At 43.6% G+C, this 23,135-nt stretch overlaps 1 protein-coding gene across 1 annotated transcript; it reads right to left on the bottom strand.

The window, feature by feature from the left end:
* Positions 1–13,663: 13,663 nt before the first annotated feature.
* On the bottom strand, positions 13,664–22,872 carry LOC118424665 (protein SSUH2 homolog). Its single transcript, XM_035833325.1, has 10 exons — positions 22,770–22,872; positions 19,920–20,441; positions 19,336–19,468; positions 18,286–18,346; positions 17,608–17,732; positions 16,616–16,785; positions 15,971–16,063; positions 15,118–15,220; positions 14,287–14,394; positions 13,664–13,839 (listed from the first exon to the last, which is right to left on the bottom strand). The coding sequence occupies exons 2-10, from the start codon at positions 20,432–20,434 to the stop codon at positions 13,693–13,695; spliced, it is 1,455 nt and encodes a 484-aa protein (XP_035689218.1). The 5' UTR covers positions 20,435–20,441; positions 22,770–22,872; the 3' UTR covers positions 13,664–13,692.
* Positions 22,873–23,135: the final 263 nt, after the last annotated feature.

Raw genomic sequence — 23,135 nt, 5'->3', positions numbered from 1 at the left:
GCAGAAGAGTCTGGAGTAGTTCAAGGGAGGGGTTCCTCAGGGAGAGTGACAATGCCTTGCCATGAGTGAGTGAGTGAGTGACTGAATGAGTGTGAGTGAGTGTGAGTGAGTGAGTGAGTGAGTGAGTGAGTGAGTGAGTGAGTGAGTGAGTGAGTGAGTGAGTGAGTGAGTGAGTGAGTGAGTGAGTGAGTGAATACACCTTTGAGAGGCCAATGAATCAGCGACGGCCAGCAATCAGCGACCAAGTACAAAAAGAAATAGGCAGCAAAGGTGTATTATGACTGAGCCAAAGAAAAGAGGCCCCAGAGAGCCTGCTACGGAGGCTAAGGCAAACACACAAGAGAACCTTTGGATTTTCGCGCTGATAAAGAAAAGAACTAGGAAACAAGCTAAGGTAACGCTAGTTCACCTTTATCCGCGGTGTGACCTATATCCGTTGCATTTAGAAATAGGGTATTTTACAGGGATATCAAGTAAGTAGACGGTGATTTCAATTTTTTTTTAAATGTTGCAGTTTTTTTTATACAAATGCTGCGTGTTGGTGAGCGGACCAATCAGTATCCCTTAGATTAAGCCCGCTAATTAAGGCTTAGGTCTCAATTTGATAATTGGGCCCTGCCGGGCAGTTTACGACCTGTTTGGGGACACTTTCATGCATAACCCCGACGTGGCTACGTGTGGCACCTTGCGGCTCCCGGGGTATTTTTTGGCCCGTTAGGGCACCAGGTTGAACTCAAGTCGGACTTAAAATGAACCCGGGACCCGGTAACAAATAGACGCCGTGACCTACCCGTGGGGTACACCGAAGGGTACACCCCCACCCCCAACCCCGCATCCGGTAAATTGTCCACTTGGACAAATTTGTGGCTTATATAATACAAGCCCGGCCGGGGCTACATCCCTGAGTCCGCTGGCGGACACCGGTAACCTCCACCAGGCCTTCCTACGAGGGTGCGGGGATCGTAGAATTCGGAGGGGAAAAATCGGGACTAGGCCAGGGGAGTCAGTCCATTCTAAGGTTCATGTTTGATTGATTGATTGATTGTTTTCCTGGACAACTCCTCTGGTAGCAGAACTCCCCTGGCAAATTATATTCTCCCTATAATAGCCAGCGTAGTCAGTCTGGTAGAGACTAGGGTATCGGTACTTTCCAAGCAGAGGTTAGGCTCCGGCTGGTCTTGTTTTTTTTAAACCTTTTTTATGTGTTTTTATCTGCTGCGAGACATACGGATGGTCTAAAAAAAAGAGGTAGGCGTGCGAATAAAAGATAGCTTGACCCAACAAACGGTTGCCTTCATTGTGAAATCTGAGTGGTCAGGAAGGTTGAAAACGCCCGATATAAACGCATAAAAACGTCAAAAAACAGCCACCGAAGCCTAACTTCTGCTTGAAGTGTAGGGCACCGGTGCGCCTAAGCGTTAGGACGCTACAGTTAGACATGTGAGATGTGACCTCACGGATTGGAAGATTTGAGAGCCGCCACGTGCCAGCGAAACTCGTGTATGACACGAGTATGATGTCATCATCTAGGATCCTACCCAAAGGTTTCGCGGTGGTTTAATGTTCGCGGTTTTCGCGGTGGAAAAAAAAAACCACCGCGAACATTTTCCATGGCAGTAAGAGACTACAGTGCATGGTGCTACCGCGAACTTAAAACCACCGCGAAAAGTCCTCTTTCCCGCTACAGGGAAATTAAATCCCTGTGAACTTAAATATATTTACAGTATGCCTCATCTCCTTGATCATTCCGTCGGCAGGACAGTATCCAAGCTAATGGTACAACAGTACCATTGGTCATCGGTTTGGCTTGACCATCGATACTCTATTATAAAGCAGAGGTTAACGTTTGTGGGAAAGTTAGTCCTATTCTTTCAGCCGGAAGGGCCTAATCTCCAAGCAGATCCTACAATGGCATAAGATAGTACCAAACTGGCCAAGGAGTGTAGTCAGCCAAGAGGTGTCGATTTCCCCGGTAGCGAAACACACTCCTAAGCCAGCTTCACTACTCTGGCAGCTTTTGATACTGTCTTATGCTACCGTAGGATCTGCTTGGAGATTCGGCAGGGCCTATCATGACAAGAGAGGGTCAGAATCAAACTCAGCTGGAGGACAAAGATGCTGTTTTATCCCATGGATACTGTTTTGCGGACCGAAAGATCTGCTAATATTTTCATGTTGTCTATGAAACATGGGATGTCAGTCTTACCAAGGAGCTTTTATATCTGATATAAAATCTCCTTGGTCTGACACAAGGCACATGTGCAGCACCGTGTGAACGTACATTCTTACATAGACAACATTAGCATACCGCCTGATCTATACAAAGAAACAACAACAAAAAAGCAAAACAGTGATGACCTTGCGTAGTTCACCACAACAACAACGTAATCTAGGATCCTATCCTTGGTACCGTCCAAGTCAGTTTCCGGGGAACCAAGTCTTCTGAGGGTTGACTATTACCACCCCTGTCACATTATCCACGATCTTCGGGCGTATCGATGGAAGATCGGCCATATTCAAGATCGACAGAGCGTTGCGCGTATTTTTCACCTGAAAACCGTCCCTGTCACACATTCGTATAAGCCATACTTTGTACCTTGTACAATTGTTGTGCAATTAAGTTATCATTATAAGCGAGGCTCGGGCGATCGCCACAGAATCGTCGTCCGATCGATTTTCGCCAAATGTGACAGGGGTATTTGCGATCCCCTAGAAACTAATAAGGATGCATATGTTACCCAGGCTCCTGGCAGTCAGGCCAATACAAACAGTTTAGCAACCTACTAACGAACTCTACAATACACGTGAACACGAAAATCTATTCCCTACAAACCTTTTTATGGTTTTTGTTGGCCGAGCTTGGAAACGATCGCTGCATCTTGACGAATGTATTAGCGTCCGGTTCTTCGAACACAATGCGACGACCAGCTGATGATGGCGGTGACGACATTGTAGCTTTTGATGTTCCCGCGTTTGTAGCCTCAAACCTGAGATAGAAGTGATACAAGCTGATGATATGACGCGACTGTAATCAATGAAAGTTTATTTGCAAGTTCTTGCCCGAGGGCTAATTGCAACATGGGACTTACAGAATACATAGTAAAAATACATAAAATAAAAGACTTTGGTATCTATTAGATACAAATGGTGACACGTGGAAACAAGTGACTATCCTAGCAATGATATGGACTGCTAAGAGCTACGATCTTAATGATTTGGCGGTTTAATTTATTTTCTGGAAGCAGTGGAAGACGAAGTGTCCCACTTTTTCTATAATGAATGGGTTATGTGACGTTAACAGGGTTATAGAAATAGTCTTATACAAGAATGACAGCCTCTGTACAAAAAACGATCTGTAAGCTGACTCAGTTCTTTTCTACTGGTTCTATTTTCTTCTACGCTGCGTACAAGTCTAGCTTTTCCTGATTTTAGTTGCCTGAAAAAAATGCACAAACAAACAAGCAGCCCCAAAGCAGTTACTCAAGCAACTGGATATGCTTTTGGAAACGGTCGAATGTTTCAGATAACATCCACTATCTTTCGTCACTGACACTAAAGATTAAATGGTCTTCTATACCCTAACTATGAATGCAAAAGAGCTGAAGACAATTTTGGTTGTCCAATAGGAAACAAGGTAAGGCAACATACCAAAAAGCAGTTACTTAAGCAACTGGATATGCTTTTGGAAACGGTCAGACGTTTCAGATATAGCATCCACTGTCTTTCGTCAGTGACACTGAAGTGATCTGGGTAATTGGTCTTTTATACCCTTACTATGAATGCAAAAGAGCTGAAGACAATTTTGGTTGTCCAATAGGAAACAAGGTAAGGCAACATACCAAAAAGCAGTTACTTAAGCGACTGGATATGCTTTTGGAAACGGTCAGACGTTTCAGATATATCATCCACTGTCTTTCGTCAGTGACACTGAAGACATCTGTGAGTAACTGGTCTTCTATGCCCTTACTATGAATGCAAAAGAGCTGAAGACAATTTTGGATGTCCAATAGGGAACAAGGGTACCGAAGCAAGGTAGTGTTACTGACGAAAGATGGTGCATACAATCTGAAACGTCATACCGTTTCCAAAATCATATCCAGTTGCTTGAGTAACTGCTTTTTGGCATATCTTATTATCTAGATGTCTTATCTTCATCGACAAACAAACAAACAAACAAACAGTTTAACAGTGTACTTCGTTGCCAGGACAGTGTGCCAGCGACAGATCTCTATCTGGATGGGTCGCTATGCTAAGGTCTTCTTTCCAAACCGGGCCCGCCCGGGCAATTTGTGGGGACGAAAAGTATGATATAAAAGACACAAAGGCAAAAAATACACAAAGAGTAAGAGAAGGCATGGAATAATCTGTATATATTTCTCGATATAAACTTTTATTTTTCGTTCTCACGATCGCGAGCAGCCTGGTCTGGCCCCGGCTTGGTAGTGGGACCCTGGCATTATATTATATATCTTTCTTGCAAATTCATGCCCGAGGGCTAATTGCACACAGAGTAAAGTAGTAGTGGTATACATAAACATACTTAACAAAGAAGGGAAATGATATTCATAGATAAATCAAAAGGGAATAACGTCTAAACTAAATCTATTTCTATTTAAAGGACAGCATCAGAAAATCCCCAATTTATTATTTTCCAGTAGTTTACTCATTAAAAAGGTGATGTACATAAATTTTTACATTGATCCACCTAATATGACACACATAATTGATTATATTAGCGTGGTCCTCCCAGTGCCCAGCAATATGGGCAAAGTCACACCCAGAATTGTCGTAGAGTGAAACTCACCAAGTACAGTAGGATCATCCTCATTAATAGCTTCAAACAACGTTTATAGCTAGATATACAAATGTTAGTTGTGACAATGTAATATATAACTTCGCTCTGCGGGCCTGAGAAGCTGGTCTGTTATGTGGAATATACCACATAGGCTCGAGTTATTCAGGAGTTCAAAAACAGCCGGAACCTAGCCTCTGCTTGGAGAGTACTTTTGATTGGGTTCTGGGTCAAACACGCTGTTGCATCTCACGACCCGGCACAAATAGAGAGTCTGAGATGAGCCCCGACGTCCAGAAATAAGGTGAAGGATGGTCAGATTCAGCTTTATTTCTGGATGACTTGGCATGTATATACACATGAAATACGTCATCAGTCACAGAATCAACTTTAAAACATTAATACATTTACAACATTTAAAATTAGACAGCAATCGGATTAAGAAAATATACATGACAGAATCAACATTCTTTGCCGATCATCTAGCACTTTCGTACAGCAATCGTACAGAGCGGGGTGCAAATGACATCTCATGTCGCTTCGTTTTACTTCTAGATGCCCTGTATCGGGCTTCCTGACGAAGACTGTACGAAATGTCCTGAGGTGAAGTAAAGAACTGCCTCAGCGGAGAGCTACTGTCCCGCAGTATGTCTTGTAGAGTCTTCAGCGTCGCTGCGTCCCGTCTGTCTGATAGTGAGGGCAGAGAGTCAGATGGGATACCAATGATTCTAAGACAGCGCCTCTGCATGGCTTCTAGCTTGTCTGACAGGTGTTTCGGCAGTCCTCCCCACACCGGACTGGCATACTCCAGTAAGGGGCGTAGGAATGTTAGGTAAATCTGGAGCAAGACATCAGTAGGGAGACCAGCCTTCTTTGCTGCTGCAAGGTAATACACACGTGGACGGGACTTCGTCAACATGAAATGAACGTGTTCATCCCAGGTAAGGTTGGCAGTGATGTGTACTCCAAGTAGTTTGAAAGACGTAGTCCTCTGAATCACATGTCCGGATATTGTCGGATAAGGAGGGACAGGAATGTTTACCTCCTTCCTTGCGCTGATAACCATGTCCATTGTCTTTTTCCCGTTTACCTTGAGAGAGTAGTCCTCCCCCCATTCAACAATGGAGTCAAGTGCCTTCTGCGTTTGACCAGGAAGTGACGCCATTAGCATTTCAGAGGTTGTCAGATGGTCTAAAAAAAGATAGTTTGACCCAACAAACGCTTGCCTTCATTATGAAATCTGAGTGGTCAGGAAGGTTGAATATATTATAGCCGAATAACTGATTCTTCATTTTTTTTTAAATCTTCTTTGACCTTGGAACATTCTATGACATTAGTAGACGTTTTCCAATATCTATTTTGTAATCTACGACAACATTGCTTAGTTTGAAGCTGCTTTGTGTGATCTACTGTATAGTTGAATTTTTTTAGGGGGGGGGGGGGACGCGAAACGGCCGAAAACTGATGCGAGCGCAGATGTCATAAATCAATTGGTTCTGGGTCAAACTCGCTGCCGTTACGACACGAGACCTGACACAATTAGAGTTGAGCCCCGGCGTCCAGAAACTAGGTTTTTCTTGTTTTTATCCAGAGACTAGGATTGTCTTGTTTGTATGATGTGGATTAGTGGCAGATACAAGAGTAACGACGGTAGAGCCCTGTGTGAAAGCCGTCTGGAATCGCCCTCCTAGCGACCCGACCGACTGACAGACGTGTCACCATCAGTCCCTGGCAGCGAAACATTGTGTAGCCATGGACATAATATCCTTGTACGTTGGTTTATCCACACTTGTTTGCTTGTGGGTATAGTTGTAAAGCTCGCGAAAGTCGCTGTACTTTTGTGGTTTTGATGGAAGATTATTTATTGTAGGTTACTGTTGCTTCGGTGAACGTGTTAGCGAGTAATAGGGCCAAACATGCGCAGTAGCGTCTTCGTGTGTTGTACCGACATATGCTGTAAACCAACATTGCGTACATGACTCCAAACGAAAATCATATATATATATATATATATATATATAGAGAGAGAGAGAGAGAGAGAGAGAGAGAGAGAGAGGAGAGAGAGAGAGAGAGAGAGAGAGGCAGAGACAGAGAGACAGATGCAGAGAGATGGATAGATATATGTTTCCTGTCATCGGATGCTTTTCAATTCAGCGCGCGTAACTAGACAGAAACGGGTCCTTTTCTAGTCTCCAAGCAGACCCTACGGTGCCTTAGAAATAGTATCGAAGCTGGCAATGGAGAATAGCCGGCCAAAGGGAGAGTCAAACGGGCACCTTGCCAGCTTTGATACTATTTCTAAGGCACCGTGGGGTCTGCTTGGAGACTAGTCCTTTTCAACATACATAACTAGACAAGAACTCCATGTCATGACAGAGGATTGCAACCAAATGTTACAATTGTAGGCATTACCAGTACTGTATAAGATACGTGGGAAATTGTAGCAGACGCGCGCTGTTGTCTGGTTGCAACTTTGCTCTGATATTGCCACAGTTTTAAACAGCGTTGGCAATGTTTAAGGAAAATCGAAATTGCTAGAAAGCGAGCGGTCTTATTTTTGCGAACTCAACAGTACCAAAACAGCAACCACAGAGAAGCCTGATATAGGGGCTACGAAAATCATACGACGATGACAACATTTTGAACAATGGCGTTGCCAATGTTTAAGGAAAATCGACATTGCTGGAAAGCGAGCGGTCTTACTTTTGCCAAGTCACCGGTACAAAACAGCGCCCATAGCCGCCTGGCATAGGGACTACGAAAATCGTTCGACGATATGACAAAATTTCGAACATGTTCAAAATTTTCAGTTGTATTTTTGGTCGCGCGGCACACGTCCATGGCTAATTCTACTAATTGCGATTTACCTTCGATTGACCCGGATAAGGTCATCTAGCTAACCCTATCGAATGATCCACGACGTTTATAATACCCCTGTCACATTTGGCGAAAATCGATCGGACGACGAGTCTGCGGTAATCGCCCGAGCCTCGCTTATAATGATAACTTTATTGCACAACAATTGTACAAGGTACAAAGTATGGCTTATATGTGACAGGGACGGTTTTCAGGTGAAAAATACGCGCAACCCTCTGTCGATCTTAAATATGGCCGATCTTCCATCGATACGCCCGAAGATCGTGGATAATGTGACGGGTATAAAAAATTCACTATCGTAGGTAAATCGTGCAATGTATGTGACCGGGGGCTTGTTGTATCAACTCAACACGTAGGACATCATTTGACAAAGCTACAATAGAATATGTCCCAGATTGAGAAATCAGGTCGCATATATTCACGTCATAAGAGGGTTTCAATTTTCCCGTGTCACCTCTTCTTGGACAGTAGAAACCGTTAGCAACACCACTCTACATATAAACACCAAATAAGAAAAGATGGCATTCTTTGATCATAACCAAATGTAACGTTAAGCCCCAAAACGACAAGTAATGTGAAGAGCACACACCTCTGTGTAACACAAACCCCGCTGTCCGCGGCTGTAACCGGCTCCCGGGGCCGGCGGATGTTTGGCGGGCTGCTATAAGCGATATTTAACCAGGCTAGTAGCCGGCAAGCCGAAACGCTAGAAATGGGGACGCTGACGTGTGAACGGGTATTAAACAGTTCTAAACTTAAATTATGCAAATTCCTGTTCTGGACCAATGAGATTTGAGATTACAAAGGCGAAGGTAGATGAGGCCGTGACAACCAATCAGAGAGGTTGTACTAGAGTCATCATCGCTAACAACATCAACAATAGAGCATCTAGATCTAGGACTAGGACAGGGAGATTATCATTGCGCTTGTTTGTTTATTTGTTTGTTTGTTTTATTGGGATCTCCATTAGTGATACTAAGTGTAGTATCACTATTCTTCCCGGAGTCCTACAATTCATAACAATAAAAACAACACATAAGCAAACAATTAGTTAACAGAAAATTAACAGGTTAGTCATGTGACCACCGAACCACGGAGCCTGGTAGAGGCTAGTAGAATCCTCTACTTGAAGAGCACGGATGACATCCTTTGGAAACCTAGTGGACTGATGTTTAGGAGAACCTGAAGTGACCATAACAGTTATTTCTTTCACAGAGGGGATGCTAGCGCTTCTACAATAACAAAGAAGAAGAAGAAACGTGCTCGTGACAAAAAGAATATTTTCCCAAACATAAACAGCATCGACCCTATTATCTTTAGAAATGTAATAAGAAAAGCAAAATGATTGCCCCGGGCAGGTCTGACCCTCTGACCTCTTTTGACCTGAATAAAGGGATCGGTGTCTACTGTTACAAATGAATCAAAGGCAAAACCGACTGACGATGTCGACAATCCCTTAATGCCCAGCAAATAAAACAGTTGCACAACGTGGGAAAAAACTGTAATGCCTTAGGTTTAGGTCACATTTCCAAACCGGGCCCCGCCGGGATGTTTAAAAAAATGAAAATGAAAATCTATACCTATAGCTAGAAATATACACAAATCATGCCCATGGATCTTATGTTGCCATTTTGTGTATTTTGATGACTTTTATACCATTCTTTTCACTCTCGAAAGCTGCCCGGCCGGGCCCCGGTTTGGAAATGTGACCTAAGCCTAAGCGGGAATCTCACTAAAGCTGGGCATCGCTTAGCCTCCATAGCAGGCATATACTTTTGCTGGCCATTTCTTTTTGTACGGGGCCAGTAATCAGCGACGGTCGGCAATCAGCGACCCAGTACAAAAAGAAATGGCCAGCAAAAGTGTATTATGAGTCGAAAAAGGCCCCAGAAAGCCTGCTTTGGAGGTTAGGCGTCGCTGCTATATAAATTGGAGTTGTGTTACTCTTTGTGTAATATTGTAAATGCAGAAATGTGCGCGCGGTGGTTTTATATTCGCGGTTTTCGTGGTGACCAATTCACCGCGATCTTAAAACCACCGCGAACGTTTTTCGATCATAGTATGAGACTGCAATCTATGGTGCTATCGCGAACTCAAAACCACCGCGAACACTCCATTTTCCCGCTACCGCGAAAGTAAATCCCGACGAACTTAAATGCATTTACAGTAATAGAAATATCGTGGAAGACACACAAGTATCATCATGACTAGATCAAGAAGACAACAAAACACACAAAAAAGATTCCGTTTTTATCGATGAACTTTGTTGATCGCTCTGTAAAATTGCTCGGCCGCAGCAAGGCCGACAATGTACTGAGCTAGTGTGCCCAAACAGGAGGCAGTACTCACACAATACTATGTCTAAACACTACAGACTTTGCGATACCAGAAGTAGATTTTACTCTATCTTTAGATCCGACAGCTCTCATAATGCTAAGATAGGTAAATGTCTAAAAGATTGCTTTGTGATTTGCGAGACAGAGTCGTCTGGAGGCATTTCATTAGCCTCTACCAGGCTCCCTGGTTCGGTGGTCTAATTGTAGAAATTGGACAAATAGAGTCAATAGTTCGCTAGGGGAGTCAGCCGGCCGAGTAGGACCATTATCCAAACCAGGCTTCGTGGTTCGGTGATCTAATTGTAGAAATTGGACAAATACGAGGGGCGTGCAATAAGTAATGGTCCTGACCCACTTCCAGTTGTCTGATCTAAATGAAATTTTGTATGTGTAATAATTCATATCTCTATGGGTTATGTTGCAAAAGACAGCTCTGAACTAATTGTGGTTTCTGATTTACTGGTGTTTGAACTTAGTCAGGTGTGAAATGGACCAGGTGTGAAATGGAGCCAGTTGAGCGTCGCGCAGTGATCCGGTTTTTGTATTTAAAAGGACGCACACCAAAGGAGACTTTTGATGAAATGAATGAAACTTATGGTAATGATGCCCCATCATATGACCTTGTAAAACGCTGGCATCCTGAATTCAAACATGTACGGAAGTCTGTGGAAACAGCTCCCAGACCTGGTCTTCCCTCTTCTGCGATTGATGAGGCATCTGTTGGAGGACCAACCTGGCGTGTCCTACAAAAAGGGGGCCAGAGCTATATAAAACGATGGGAGAAATGCATAACTCTGCGTGGTTCCTATGAAGAGAAAGACTAATAACTATGCCAAGTTTCATTAATCTCCTGCTATGGGAAATGGGTCAGGGGCATTACTTATTGAACGCCCCTCGTATATGTAAGTTAAACATGTAGCTAACTGTCTTTGCTAGTGATAAATTGTCATCTTTGTATGGGGAATTACATATTTGAATCTCAAAACAATTTCTTTGCAAGTTTTCTTAAGTTTCAACTGAAAGATTATTACCATTGTCATTGTTGATTCGGGATTTACTTGTCCAGCAGTCTTAAAAAGTAGTGTTTAATAGTGATTTAGTTTGTTTAGGTACAGGTACAGGTACACAGATGCCTAGGTCCGGACCTGTACCTAAACAAGTTTTTAGGTACGGTACAGGTACGGGTATTTAGGTACACAGCCCTAGTGACACTCATGTTTAGCCCCACCTGATTGTATGGAGGTTTTCTAATCATCCTATATTGTTCAGTTAGTAGAGTTTTATGATTCATTCTGTATTCACTTTTTTGTAGTTTATGTTTGACCATACAAAAGTCACTGTACATTCTGTCGTGTCAAGCTTGTATATCTTTAGAGGAGTGTGACCTCGCTCGAGACTATAAGATATCTCAAGAGGCCCTTGGGTTGGCAGGGTACACTATGTTACCACTGATCCTCCCACCCTAGCAACGCAACAACAACAGCAACAATTAATCACCCCGGCGTTATCAAGTGAGCACATGTGATTTATCGTGAAAATTGGGTTTATAGTATCCATGTAGTTAGTCTGGAGTCCAGCCTTGTTCGCTTTAGTCCGCTCCCGAAGGTCGCTGCCCGGTAACGTCTACAATGATCCGTTGAAGCTTTTGCGAAGGTTGAGTTCATGTGGTGCTAGTTTGAGATGTAGACAGAGATGTAGATACAGTAGATACAGTAGAAACGGCTTATTTTTATTTGGAAAGCCCATTTTCAGCACAATTTTCCCGATTGCCCGGCTTTGCCGATTATAAGTGATCTCCAGGCAGATTTACCAGTGGCACAAGATAGTATCAAAGCTGACCCAATGACTCCCTTTGGCCAGCTGTACTCCTTGGCCAGCTTTTATCCCCTCTTTCAACCTCCTTCCTTATACTACCATAGAATCTACTTGGAGATTATCTTTAGCCAGCTATACTCCTTAGCCATCTTTGATACTATCTTATGCCTCTGGTAACTCTGCTTGGAGATTGGATTATAAGGTATCAACACAACCTAACCTGGGTGAAACTACGGGGGTGGGGTGGGGTACCGGACACTCAGCGACACGAAAAAGACATAAGAATGCAAAGAGAGTACTTGTTAGCTATAGATAACAGGGAAATTTATTTATAGCAGAACAAATTACATTTTACTTCTATCCACACATTAGCCTTAGTCTGGTAGAGGCTAATTAAAAAAGAATTCCATATAGACCTCAAACAGACTTGAATATACAGTAGACGCCAGTTAATTGCACAACGGATTAACGCACACTTCTGTTAATTGCACGGAATCCCAAAATCTCAAACCGGTGCGGTCCAGCTGGATAAGTTCGCATTATTGCACCAGCCGGATAATTGCACGAAATTTACTGGCAAATAGGCCGTGTAATTAAGCGGCTTCTACTGTATACGCACGTGTGACAAAAATTAACCCACCCTAATATGAAAGGGTCTTTGGCAGGTTTTGGGTCCGTTTGTGACTATGTTCATGCTCTCAGGGCCATTGCAAGAGTGACAATGTCATGGCACATACATCATATTCTTGGGCGAGGATTACACAGAGACAACACCGAGAATGCTCAGCGCTAATCTCCAAGCAGATCCCACATTGGCATAAGATAGCACCAAACTGGACGAGTGTAGTCATCCAAGAGGTGTCCATTTGCCATTTCCCTGGTAGCGAAAAACTTCTAAGCCTGCTTCACTCCTCTGGCACCTTTTGATACTATGTTATGCTACCGTAGGATCTGCTTGGAGATTACAAGAGGTGTACACTTGCCATGAAGACGCAAGTCGCTCGTAAAATCATTAGCACCATGAATATTCACGTACAGTAACTGTTAAAATGGCCACAGGGAGGGGCAGTAGCACCAGTGTTGAAAAGAAATGCTCTTCCCTGTTTCAGTGCCGGCAGATCCCCGGTAGCTAAACACATGCTTTTGATACTATCTTATGTTACCGTAGGATCTGCTTGGAGATTAGCTCAGCGCTAACTTTTCATAGATCTCTCATCGGTGTTTCGGTCAGCGCTCAATGACCTTCAATGACTTTCAACAGTTTTCAATGATATCTGCATTAACCTCAAACTTGCATCAACCTTGTCTTCACGTTGCCTAACTTCTGTTTCGCGTTACACTATTTGAACTTTGTCTTCACTTCTTTTACATACTAACATACTAACTGTAGTTTAGGACATAATACCTGAATTTCTACAGATCTGTTCAGTGTCACCGACGAAAGGTATTGGATGCTACCTCAGGAAACGTCTGACCGTTTCCAAGTAGTACTACTATTTAGCTTATCTCTCAATTAGGCAAAGATAGGCAAAAAAACTGGTATATCAAAGACTGCTTTGCTATTAGAAAGAATATCGAAATTCATTACTAGCCCTACTTGATTGTAACACTGTATTATCATCAAAGACTTGTATTAGTCTTATTATTATGTTAATCAGGATGTTGAGTTTTACTCTATACATCTATTTTGTATTTTTTGTAATACTTTGTGTAATAGTTCTTGCCATGTAGAATTGTAGAGTTGACAAGTGCAATAAAGTTCTATCACGTATTGAAATGATCTTTCATGATATTCGTAGCTAGACAATGATTTCTGGTCGCTCATCGACATCGGACGGTTCTATTAAATGATGAATAACTGAGGGGGTACAGTTAGAGAATGGAACAGCCCCAGCAGCACGTATCAGCATAGTCGGGCACGAAGACGCGCTTCTCAGAGCCGTAGATGTAGAAGGTGTAGGCTGTTCCATTCCACGTGTATGTCGCCTCGGCAACCGGTTTCGTCACAACAGCGTGGCGCTAGAAAAGAAAACATTTGTTTGTTTGTTTGTTTATTTTGTTTTGTCGCTAGAAAATAAAACTTTTGTTAGTTTGCTTGTTTTATTTTTCGTTAGAAAATAAAATATTTGTGACAAGCAGAGATAGCTGACGTAATAGCCCAGCAGAGCATACAGAAACTGCAAGCTGAAACCAAGGACGTTATATCTTATAGAATACAAAGTCGCTCATACATATACCGGCAGACACACAAACACACACACACGCACAGGCACACATACACACACACACACATACAAACACACACACGCACACACACACACACACACACACACACACACACACACACACACACACACATATATATATATACACGTACACACACACACACACACACACACACACACAGAGGAGTAAGAGAGAGGGGGAGAAAGAAGTAGGCATACAAGCCCCAAATTGACACAGTACCTGCATGTGGATTCTCTCGTCAGGACTAGTGTGCGCAGTGTTGTGCTCTTGGACCAGTCGTTGAGAATGTTCTATGATCTCCTTGTCCACGTTACCAATCGGATACACCTAAATGCACACAAATATATGTATTAATGTTGTTGGATAATATTAAAGTGAATAGCATTTTGTTAGGCTAAGCCATGCGAAGGTAAACATTATGTAAATGTTACATTTCTGGTTACATCATATTTCATGATATCGTGTTCTGAACAAGTAAGCTAGATCACAATTTTCAGCTTTTGTGCTCAAGAAGAAGAAACGTATTAAAGTTTTGGCCTTTTAGCGGCTAGGGTTGGAATTGGAGGGGCATTTTGAAACAAAATTACGAAGAGGAAAGCTCAAGAAAGGAATAATAGATTTTCAAGTTTTTTTTCAAATAAAATGCAAAAAATCCACGTCATTTCACCATTATGCGTGGGGTAACCTATATCCGTTGTGTTGCTAAACAGGGTATCCAGGGCTATCAAGTCGGTGGACGGCAGTTTCAAATACAGTGAAAGCCGCTTAATTGCACACCCAATTTGCCAGGGAATTCCGTGCAATTATCCGGTGTGTGCAATAATGCGAAGTTACCCAGTTGTACCGCACCACCACAGGATTTGGGGATTCCGTGCAATTGACCGAAGTGTGCGTTTATTCGACGTGCAATTAACTGGCTTTCACTGTAGTACTATTTTCAAAATTTTGCAGTTTGAAACCATCATCTATCGACTTGATATACCTCAATACATTGTTCTTAAAACGAACGGATAAAGGTTACCCTTACGGATAAAGGTGAACTAGAGTTACCCTGAAGCGCTCGTCCTTGATGATTTCCTTCCCCGTCACGCCTTTCATCAGTTCGTCAGGAAGAGACGACCGCTCCACGATATGCTCACTCACGTGGGTTTTCCTGAGTGTGAATGAGAGGAGTGAGTCATTATTTTATCGAGTAAAGTATAAATGATTAGCTTAAAGTTACATATGTAAAAACATATTAAACATTGGTCACATTGAATTTGTAAAGATACTAAGTACTAAGAAGTATGAAAGTTTCAAGAGTAAGACTTTTATTTCAACTTGATCGAGGCACTTTCTCCAACACGGGAAACAGTAGTCTGTGTAACGCAAACTCCGCTGTCCAGGGCTGTAACTGTCCCCTTCCGCTAGGGGACGGCAGATGTTTGGCGGACTGCTATAAGCGAGATTTAATCAGGCTAGGGAAACAGCACTCCAGTCAGCAGTCAGAGACTCTAATGAAGATGTCTGACAGGCATCGAAACGTAAATAGGTGAAACTGAACTTGCTGTGCAAAAGAAATATCCAATATCCTATGTTCAACCAACCTTAAATCATTTTAGGGAGTTTAACTGTAGAATGTTCTGTACCTGTATAACCTCCCGTCGGCGTAACACTCCAGCTTCGAAGGCACGCGGCGCGGCAGCAGCTGGTTATATTACACCGAACAACCTGTCACACCTAACCTTTGCAGATCTATCTGCAAGCGTTCTTTGAAACTATCCAGAGAAGATGCCCCTACTGTACTGTGTGACAACAAGTTCCACTCACTGTACGATAGTTCTGAGAAAGTACGACTTTTTGAACACATCAATCCTAGGTTGGTAACTCTGGAACTTGAAGGCATTTGATGTTCATCCCTTACCACTCAATGTTGAGCTGCTGGTAGTGCTTGAGCTGACCATGTCCTTGGCAGGTGTCGCAGTTTCCCAATCCAGTGCCTTTACAGTCCCGGCACCTGCATTATGGACATCAAACATTAGAAAGGTAAAGATGGGTTCACACGTGCGTATATATTCAACTCCGTATGAGGTCCGTATGAAAGTCTTAGCCTCAACCAGGCTCCACAGGTCGCTGGGAAAATATTTCATAGTAATAGATATTTCATAATAATAGAAATTACACAACCGCACCACCACGGGATTTAAGGATTCCGTGCAATTGACCGAAGTGTGCGTTTATCCGACGTGCAATTAACTGGCTTCCACTGTATATACAAGTTACAAGTGGCGGCGGTGAGAATATAAGTTGTGCATAACTTGAGCCCTGAATCGCAACGATTGCTGGAAGCCGCCCAAGTCCTACCATGGTGAGGGGCAGAAGATCCACGCAAGTCTCGACCTAGTTCTCGCAACTCTCGCGAGAACTAGGTCACTTCGTGATCATGATGGACCGACAGTCATCGAAAATTTGGAGGTACGTGTGCTTACCTGTCAAAACTAGTCACTGGTTGATGAAAAAAATCCTATCAAAATTTGATGTTCCTTTGCAATTGGATACAAAAACTTACTTGACGAAGCCCTGGTGTTCGCACTGGTAACAAGGGAGATGACAAGGGCCGGTTTGGTCACCTCCGTCTATCACTCGGGTCCCGTTGCATCTTGGGCACACCACTTGGCCACTGCTGTCACACTCGGAGCACTTCTGTTTGCCGGTGCCGTCACAGCCAATGTGGCAAGGCTGGAAGGGAGTGCAGAAGAAGATATATAAATCTGTACATATGTAAATACTTTACGTTTTGTGACCGCATCTGAACTGTGAGCAGCGACACCTGTCCTGCAGTACAATGTGAACCAGTGAGATTTGCTCTGAAGAAGGTGAGAGACGGTCACCGAAACGTCGGAGTGAATAAAGCAATGGTTTGTGTAACAAGAGTCTATTCAGAAGAAGATATAGTGTGACAGAAACTCTGCTATCCGGTGCTGTAAGTGACCCCTGCCCCGCAGGAGGCCAGTGGATGATGGGCAGGCTGCTATAAGCGAGATTTAATCAGGCTAGTTCAGTGCATAAAGTGGGTGAAAAAGAAGCCAATTGTTAGCTTTCTTTTTCTAAGTAGACTCGACCTTTCGGTCATCGTTATACTGTCCTAATACGTGCTGTCTGCGTGCCAAAACGTGGGCAATCTTTTGGGATCCGTAAGTGGTAAGTACCGCCTCCGTACGGACTCGTAGGGAATCCGACGGATTTTGGAGCGAGCAGACACGCCGTAGAACTTTACGTGCAGGCAAAACTGTGTGCCTAGCGTTGACATGCTCCCTCCCTGATCCTGCCAGTCGTTCACCACTTTTTCAGAAATATGTGGCGGACGTGGCCTCCCAACAAAACGTACGGACAAATTGTACGTACGGCGGGTTGTGCCCTTAGCTTAATTGACAGAGAAGTGAATGAATGAGTGAATGAATGGGAAGGAAGGAAGGAAGGAAGGAAGGAAGGAAGGAAGGAAGGAAGGAAGGAAGGAAGGAAGGAAGGAAGGAAGGAAGGAAGGAAGGAAGGAGTTCTCACCCTGACTGACGCAGTGTGCGGCAACTCCACACTCCGGGTCTCTTCCTGGAACAGAGCCGGCGGTTTCTGTGGAACTTCCCAATTCCCGGGAGGGGTGCCATATTCCGTGCTGTCAACACACTGGCCTGGTGAGCACAACGGAATACAGTCAAAACTTCTGATCACCTCTAGCTACATAAGGACTGAAGGAGCAAGGAATAATGCTTTATAGTAGGCAATAAAATGTGGAACAAGGTATAAGGCAAGATAGATGAACCACGAAGAAAAGAAATTCTAGTAGATGTCAAAGGACAGAGACAAAAAAGAACATTCAAAGTTCCTTCCCACGCCTGGTGGCGCATAGGGCGGCGCCCATCTCTGTTTCAGTAGCCCTGGGCCACACAACTTTGTGCAATCATTACAGCAGGGGGCTAGTACACTGGTAGTGGCGTGTGCTCAACTCCCATACTATTTCTCGAATGCTGAGTGCTAAGCAGAGAAAGCAGCATGTACCATTTATGAAGGCCAAGTATGACTCGGCCGGCGATCGAACTCACGACCTACCGAATGCAAGGCGAACACTCTACCCACTCGGCTATTGCACCGGTTGCAAAAGAACATTACCAATTAGAAATCAGTATGATGAAACAAACTTTAAGAGAAGAAGATGAAGAAAGTTAGGCAAATGTGGAGACTTACCAGTGAAAGGTTCAAATGCCGATTCTGTCCATCTTTTCTCACTAAAAGTTTCCAACGTGTACTGAAGAAACACAGAAGTACTCTTTTAAGCTACATGTAAGTGCGTGCGTGCAAATACGTGCTGTCTACGTGCCAAACCATGGGCAATCTTTTGGGGTCCGTAAGTGGTACGTACTGCGTCCGTACGAACTCGTAGGAAATCCGACGGATTTTGGAGCACGCAGACACGCCGTAGAACTTTACGTGCAAGCAAAACTTTGTGTGCCATCGGGCTGTGGATTCGCCCCCGTACGTGCCAGTACGGGCGACACGCCTGCCCTGTATAGCCTGAACGTTTTCAGAATACGTGGCGGACGTGGCCTCCCCAAAAAACGTACGGACAATTTTCACGTACGACGGGTTGTGACCTTAGCTTAAAAGACAAACAAGCGTACGTCCATGCAGATATAATTCACTAATCGAATTTACAAGAAGACCCCAGTGGATTCACTAATTCCTTAACCAAGACCAAGAGTTTTGCAGTCGAAAGATTAGACATGTCCAAATTCCTTCGTTCTAGAACTTACAGGTTAACATCGTTTTCTGAAGAAAACTGGTCCGTCGAAACCTGGAAATTAAGAAATGCATAAACGCGAAGCGTACTTTACACCTGAAAGAGATAGTGAAAGGTGAAGAGATAGTGAGTCTATTGTAGCCATATGGAGTGAATGCGATTTTGGGGGAGGGGGTGTCAAAATTCTATGCAAACCCCCAAACAGGTCATAATGCAAATATATTTTCCTTAATTTGCTTTAGGACAGACGAGGACAGTGTGGCACTGCACTCAACTTAGTAACATGCCAAATACAGACAGAAGGTAAAGGAGGTCTTTTCACCTCCCCAACCGAAGTCAGGTACCGATTTACACATGGATGAAGTAATGCCTTTCCCAAGGGCACGGCGTCAACGGCATCGAACTCGGGACCTCTAGGTTCCGACCCCAACGTAACGCTCTACCAGTAGGACACACACGATGCCACAAGTTGCAAATAGTTGGAGACAACTACTCACGTGATAGGCGTTGCTATGCGTGAGAGAATCGAAGGACTCGAACTCCTTCGCGGGTTTAGAGCTCCAACACGCCTGCTGCGACACGTGCTCGGTAAAGAGCTCACGGGCCTCGTCTTCGGTCACGTGCTCATAGCTGCAAGAAAAATTGTTCGTTTGTTTGGATCTTTGTTTATTCATGCATGAAAACTCACAGTGCAAGGAATGAAAGATATTACGTTATCTGAAGCTGATATGTTTGTTGATTATTTTCCTCATTTTCCTTCAGTGGCTCTTTTTGTTGGAAACTTTGGAAGAGTAGGATTCAAGCTGGGGCTAGTGAATTTTCATTGCTTTGGCATGCTTCAGAAAGCAAAAAGGCTGGATCATTTTTCGTATCTATTCTCCATTTTTGTTGTCTTGTTTTTTTATTGGTAAACATATCAAAGAACAAGACACAGTGGTGATGTACTCTAGCAGAGCTAATATCATCATCACCACTGGGACATTTGAAAATAAAATAGACAAAGGACAACACAATGTGAAATAGAATAAAATAAAGTACAGCAATGGGGTAAGGTAATCCAACAACTTTGTTGTCTTGTTACCTTTTGATATCAGCTTCCTGAACTTGCGGGTACCCATCTGCTCCAGGGCCAGCAGGCATCGAGGGCGGGGCGTACCCGGGTCCTGGGGCGAACGTAGGGGTCCCCGGGGGTGGGGGCTGGGGGTAGGCCTGCTGCCCAGGCGGGTAAATTGGACCTCCTGGTCCGGCGGGTTGTGATTGGCCGATTCCTGGCGGGTAGGCGGGGTCAGGTGGTGTAGAGACGGGCTGTGATTGGTTGGTTCCAGGTGGGTAGGCGGGGTCAGGTGGAGAGAAGGGTTGTGATTGGCCACCTGGCGGGGGATATACAGGCGCTGTAGTCCCGAACGGTTGTGGTTGGTCAGGATCAACTGACGGGGCAACCGGTGATTGGTTGCCCGGTGCGTAGGCGGGGTCTCCTGGCGGCATGGACGCTGGTTGGGCGGGACCAACTGACGTGGCAGTCGGTGATTGGTTGCTCGGGGCGTAGGCGGGGTCTCCTGGTGGCGAAGACTGTGGTTGAGAAGGAGTCATTTCCATGGTGACCCTGCTTGGAAAAAACATAAAAAAAGAAAGATTTATGCATTCCAACAACAACGGTGCCTTCGATAGATGCAGATATAAAATTACAGATTAATAAGTGATTTAAAGGGGCGGGACAAACCCCTTGGCACCAAAATCACAGACAGGGGAGTGAATTACACAGAACATGTCTTCAGAATGCCTGTGGAAAGACATGCTAAAACAGACTTGCAGGCCAGTGTTACTAGACGCGGGAAAATTTTGACTAAGTAGGTTTGCTTGGAAATAAAAGCTCGCTTAAACGCTGAAAAATGACTTTGTTGAAATGCCTGTTTTCACTCATGCTAATATTTTCCTTCTGTGACACCGTATGCTATATATCGTATAAAATTCTTAAGCACTTAAGTCCCTGTTTACAATGCTGGGTGAAATACAACAGTGTAGAATGGGGTCAAGTTAGGCCAAGTTAGATAGAGTGATTGACGTACCAACTGCACGACAGACACACGATGTTATTCAGCACGCAAGCACCGTGCGTCGGATGCCATACATTGTAAACACTAAGCTTTTGCATGCCCCCCTTCGGAGCTAGTCATAATTTAAGGCCATATCAAACAAAGGGACGAAAAAAATCAGACTGCCTGGAACCCTGCATTGTGCCATGTACAACTGAGGTGCAATAAAATCCATTCATATATCAGCCGTAATTTTACGCCCTGCAACTGTTAATGACGGCACGTACAGTCCCGGACTCACATTTGGTGTAATGATTATATAGTGCAGATTTCTTTGAGATGAGTTCATTTCGAGCTTCTATCTACTGCCTATCCCAGAAACCAATGGGGAATTGATAGCTAAAAGGCTACTTCAGCAAAAATTGAATAAATCAAAATGAGTGTGAATTATGTGAGAGATGAGATAAAGATCGATTGTTCCTCATCTGAATTTGCGGGATATATTTTGAATTTGATTTAGTGTTATTCAAACGTTGTCGCGGTCTTATTTAGGCTTTCTATATCTGAAAGCAAATTTTAAAAAGAAACAAGTACGAATACGTGACACCGTGGCGATTTAACGAGATGAGGTAACGTTAATATCTATGTCAGATCGAAGGGTTCAAATATTTTGTAATTTCTATAAAGCTGGAGATTGAAGGCTATGGGGCTATAGTTTTTCCCTCTGCCTTTCCTTTCTATGTAGCACTGTTATGGTCTCATTTCTGTATTACTCCGAGTACGTGCTCAAAATATGATTGTGTTTAGGTGGATGATAAATTCCCTTTCATCGCCCCCACTTGATATAAGAAGGATTTGAGTTGAAAGCTTGTATATTACTGCTATCATCATGCCGGAAAGTTTCGTAATGCCAGCGATTTGCGTACGTGTAAGTTCCTTTGCTTTGAGTTCTGCGGCCAGGCCTTTCTCTGCTCAAAAGGCCCTCGAGTGGCTATCGGGTACTTACAGTTTGAAATCCGATAACTATAGTTCAGTGGGCTGGATTTGGGTGTCATTGTTTTATTGTCCAACGAACTAGTGCACTTGCAATAGAAAGCAAAACATTTACAGAAATACTGTTTTTTTAATTGTATTTGCGGGCATAGAAGCTGTGTGTTGTAACGTGCATTTCTATGGGACGGCGAAATTGTGGAATGAGACCTCATAGTAACTTTTGCAGTGCCACGCTGTCCTAATATACATGACATCGTGATGATTTAACGAGATGCTATAACGTTATCTAGGTCAGATCGATGGCTTCAAATATTTTGTTTATCTCGCAGCGGCTGTTCCAGTCGTTTACTTGATACAGACGGCCGCAGATGCTATTAGTGATATTTCTAGTATTGATGGCGTTATACCCCGTCACATTTGACGAAAATCGATCGGACGACGATTCCGCGGCATAACTTTATTGCACAACAATTGTAAAAATATAAATGAGCTTGCTTTAAAAAAAAACATTCAAAGTCATTCACTTTGCATTACTGCACCAAATTATTGTTAATTATTATCATAATCATTACTAATTATCATTACGCTGAATGCTATTCAAATCACGTCAGAGTTTTAAAGCTTCGTATATTGATACATCGAAGATAAATTAACACACATTTCCGTTACAGTAAGCGCATGCAGAAATTTATTGAGGAAACGCTGTAGCGGTCGGACATGCAAAAGCAATGGTCGAATGTAGGTCAACTCTAGCATGCATAACACATTCCAGGGTAAAACCTATAAATATGCAAGCGTTCGGCAGGACACGAAAACGCCCAGGAATAAATCCGCCTTCCCACATGCAGTACAGTTTACAGATGTGTTGTACAGATGAAGGATCATGAAGAGATACACATACGTACCAAAAAAGCCAATTCGATCCTATTCGATACACAAAATGTGATTGATACACAGCCCAACGATCGGTCGATTCTATTAAAGCGTGCTGTTCTTGTTGGGTGCCGTCTGATTTTCGGAACGTGTGCAACAATGACCTTTGACAATTTTCAACGCGAAAATTGAGATGATGGCGGGAAATTCAAACCACCAAATTGTTTGAACCACGTTTACTGCAGCGCTAGCCTGATCAGCACTGTCTTCGGGTCGGCTAGTGGTGTTATACCGCCCACAGTCCGGCTAAGCATATTGTGACGTCGTGTGTGGCGTAGCTGGTAGAGTGTTTGACCCGAAACCTAGAGGTCCCGTGTTCGATACTCGCCGTGCCCCCG

The sequence above is a fragment of the Branchiostoma floridae genome, chromosome 10, assembly GCF_000003815.2.
Source record: "Branchiostoma floridae strain S238N-H82 chromosome 10, Bfl_VNyyK, whole genome shotgun sequence".
In the NCBI taxonomy this organism is placed as follows: Eukaryota; Metazoa; Chordata; class Leptocardii; order Amphioxiformes; family Branchiostomatidae; genus Branchiostoma; species Branchiostoma floridae.
This window is presented reverse-complemented; position numbering and strand designations above follow the sequence as displayed.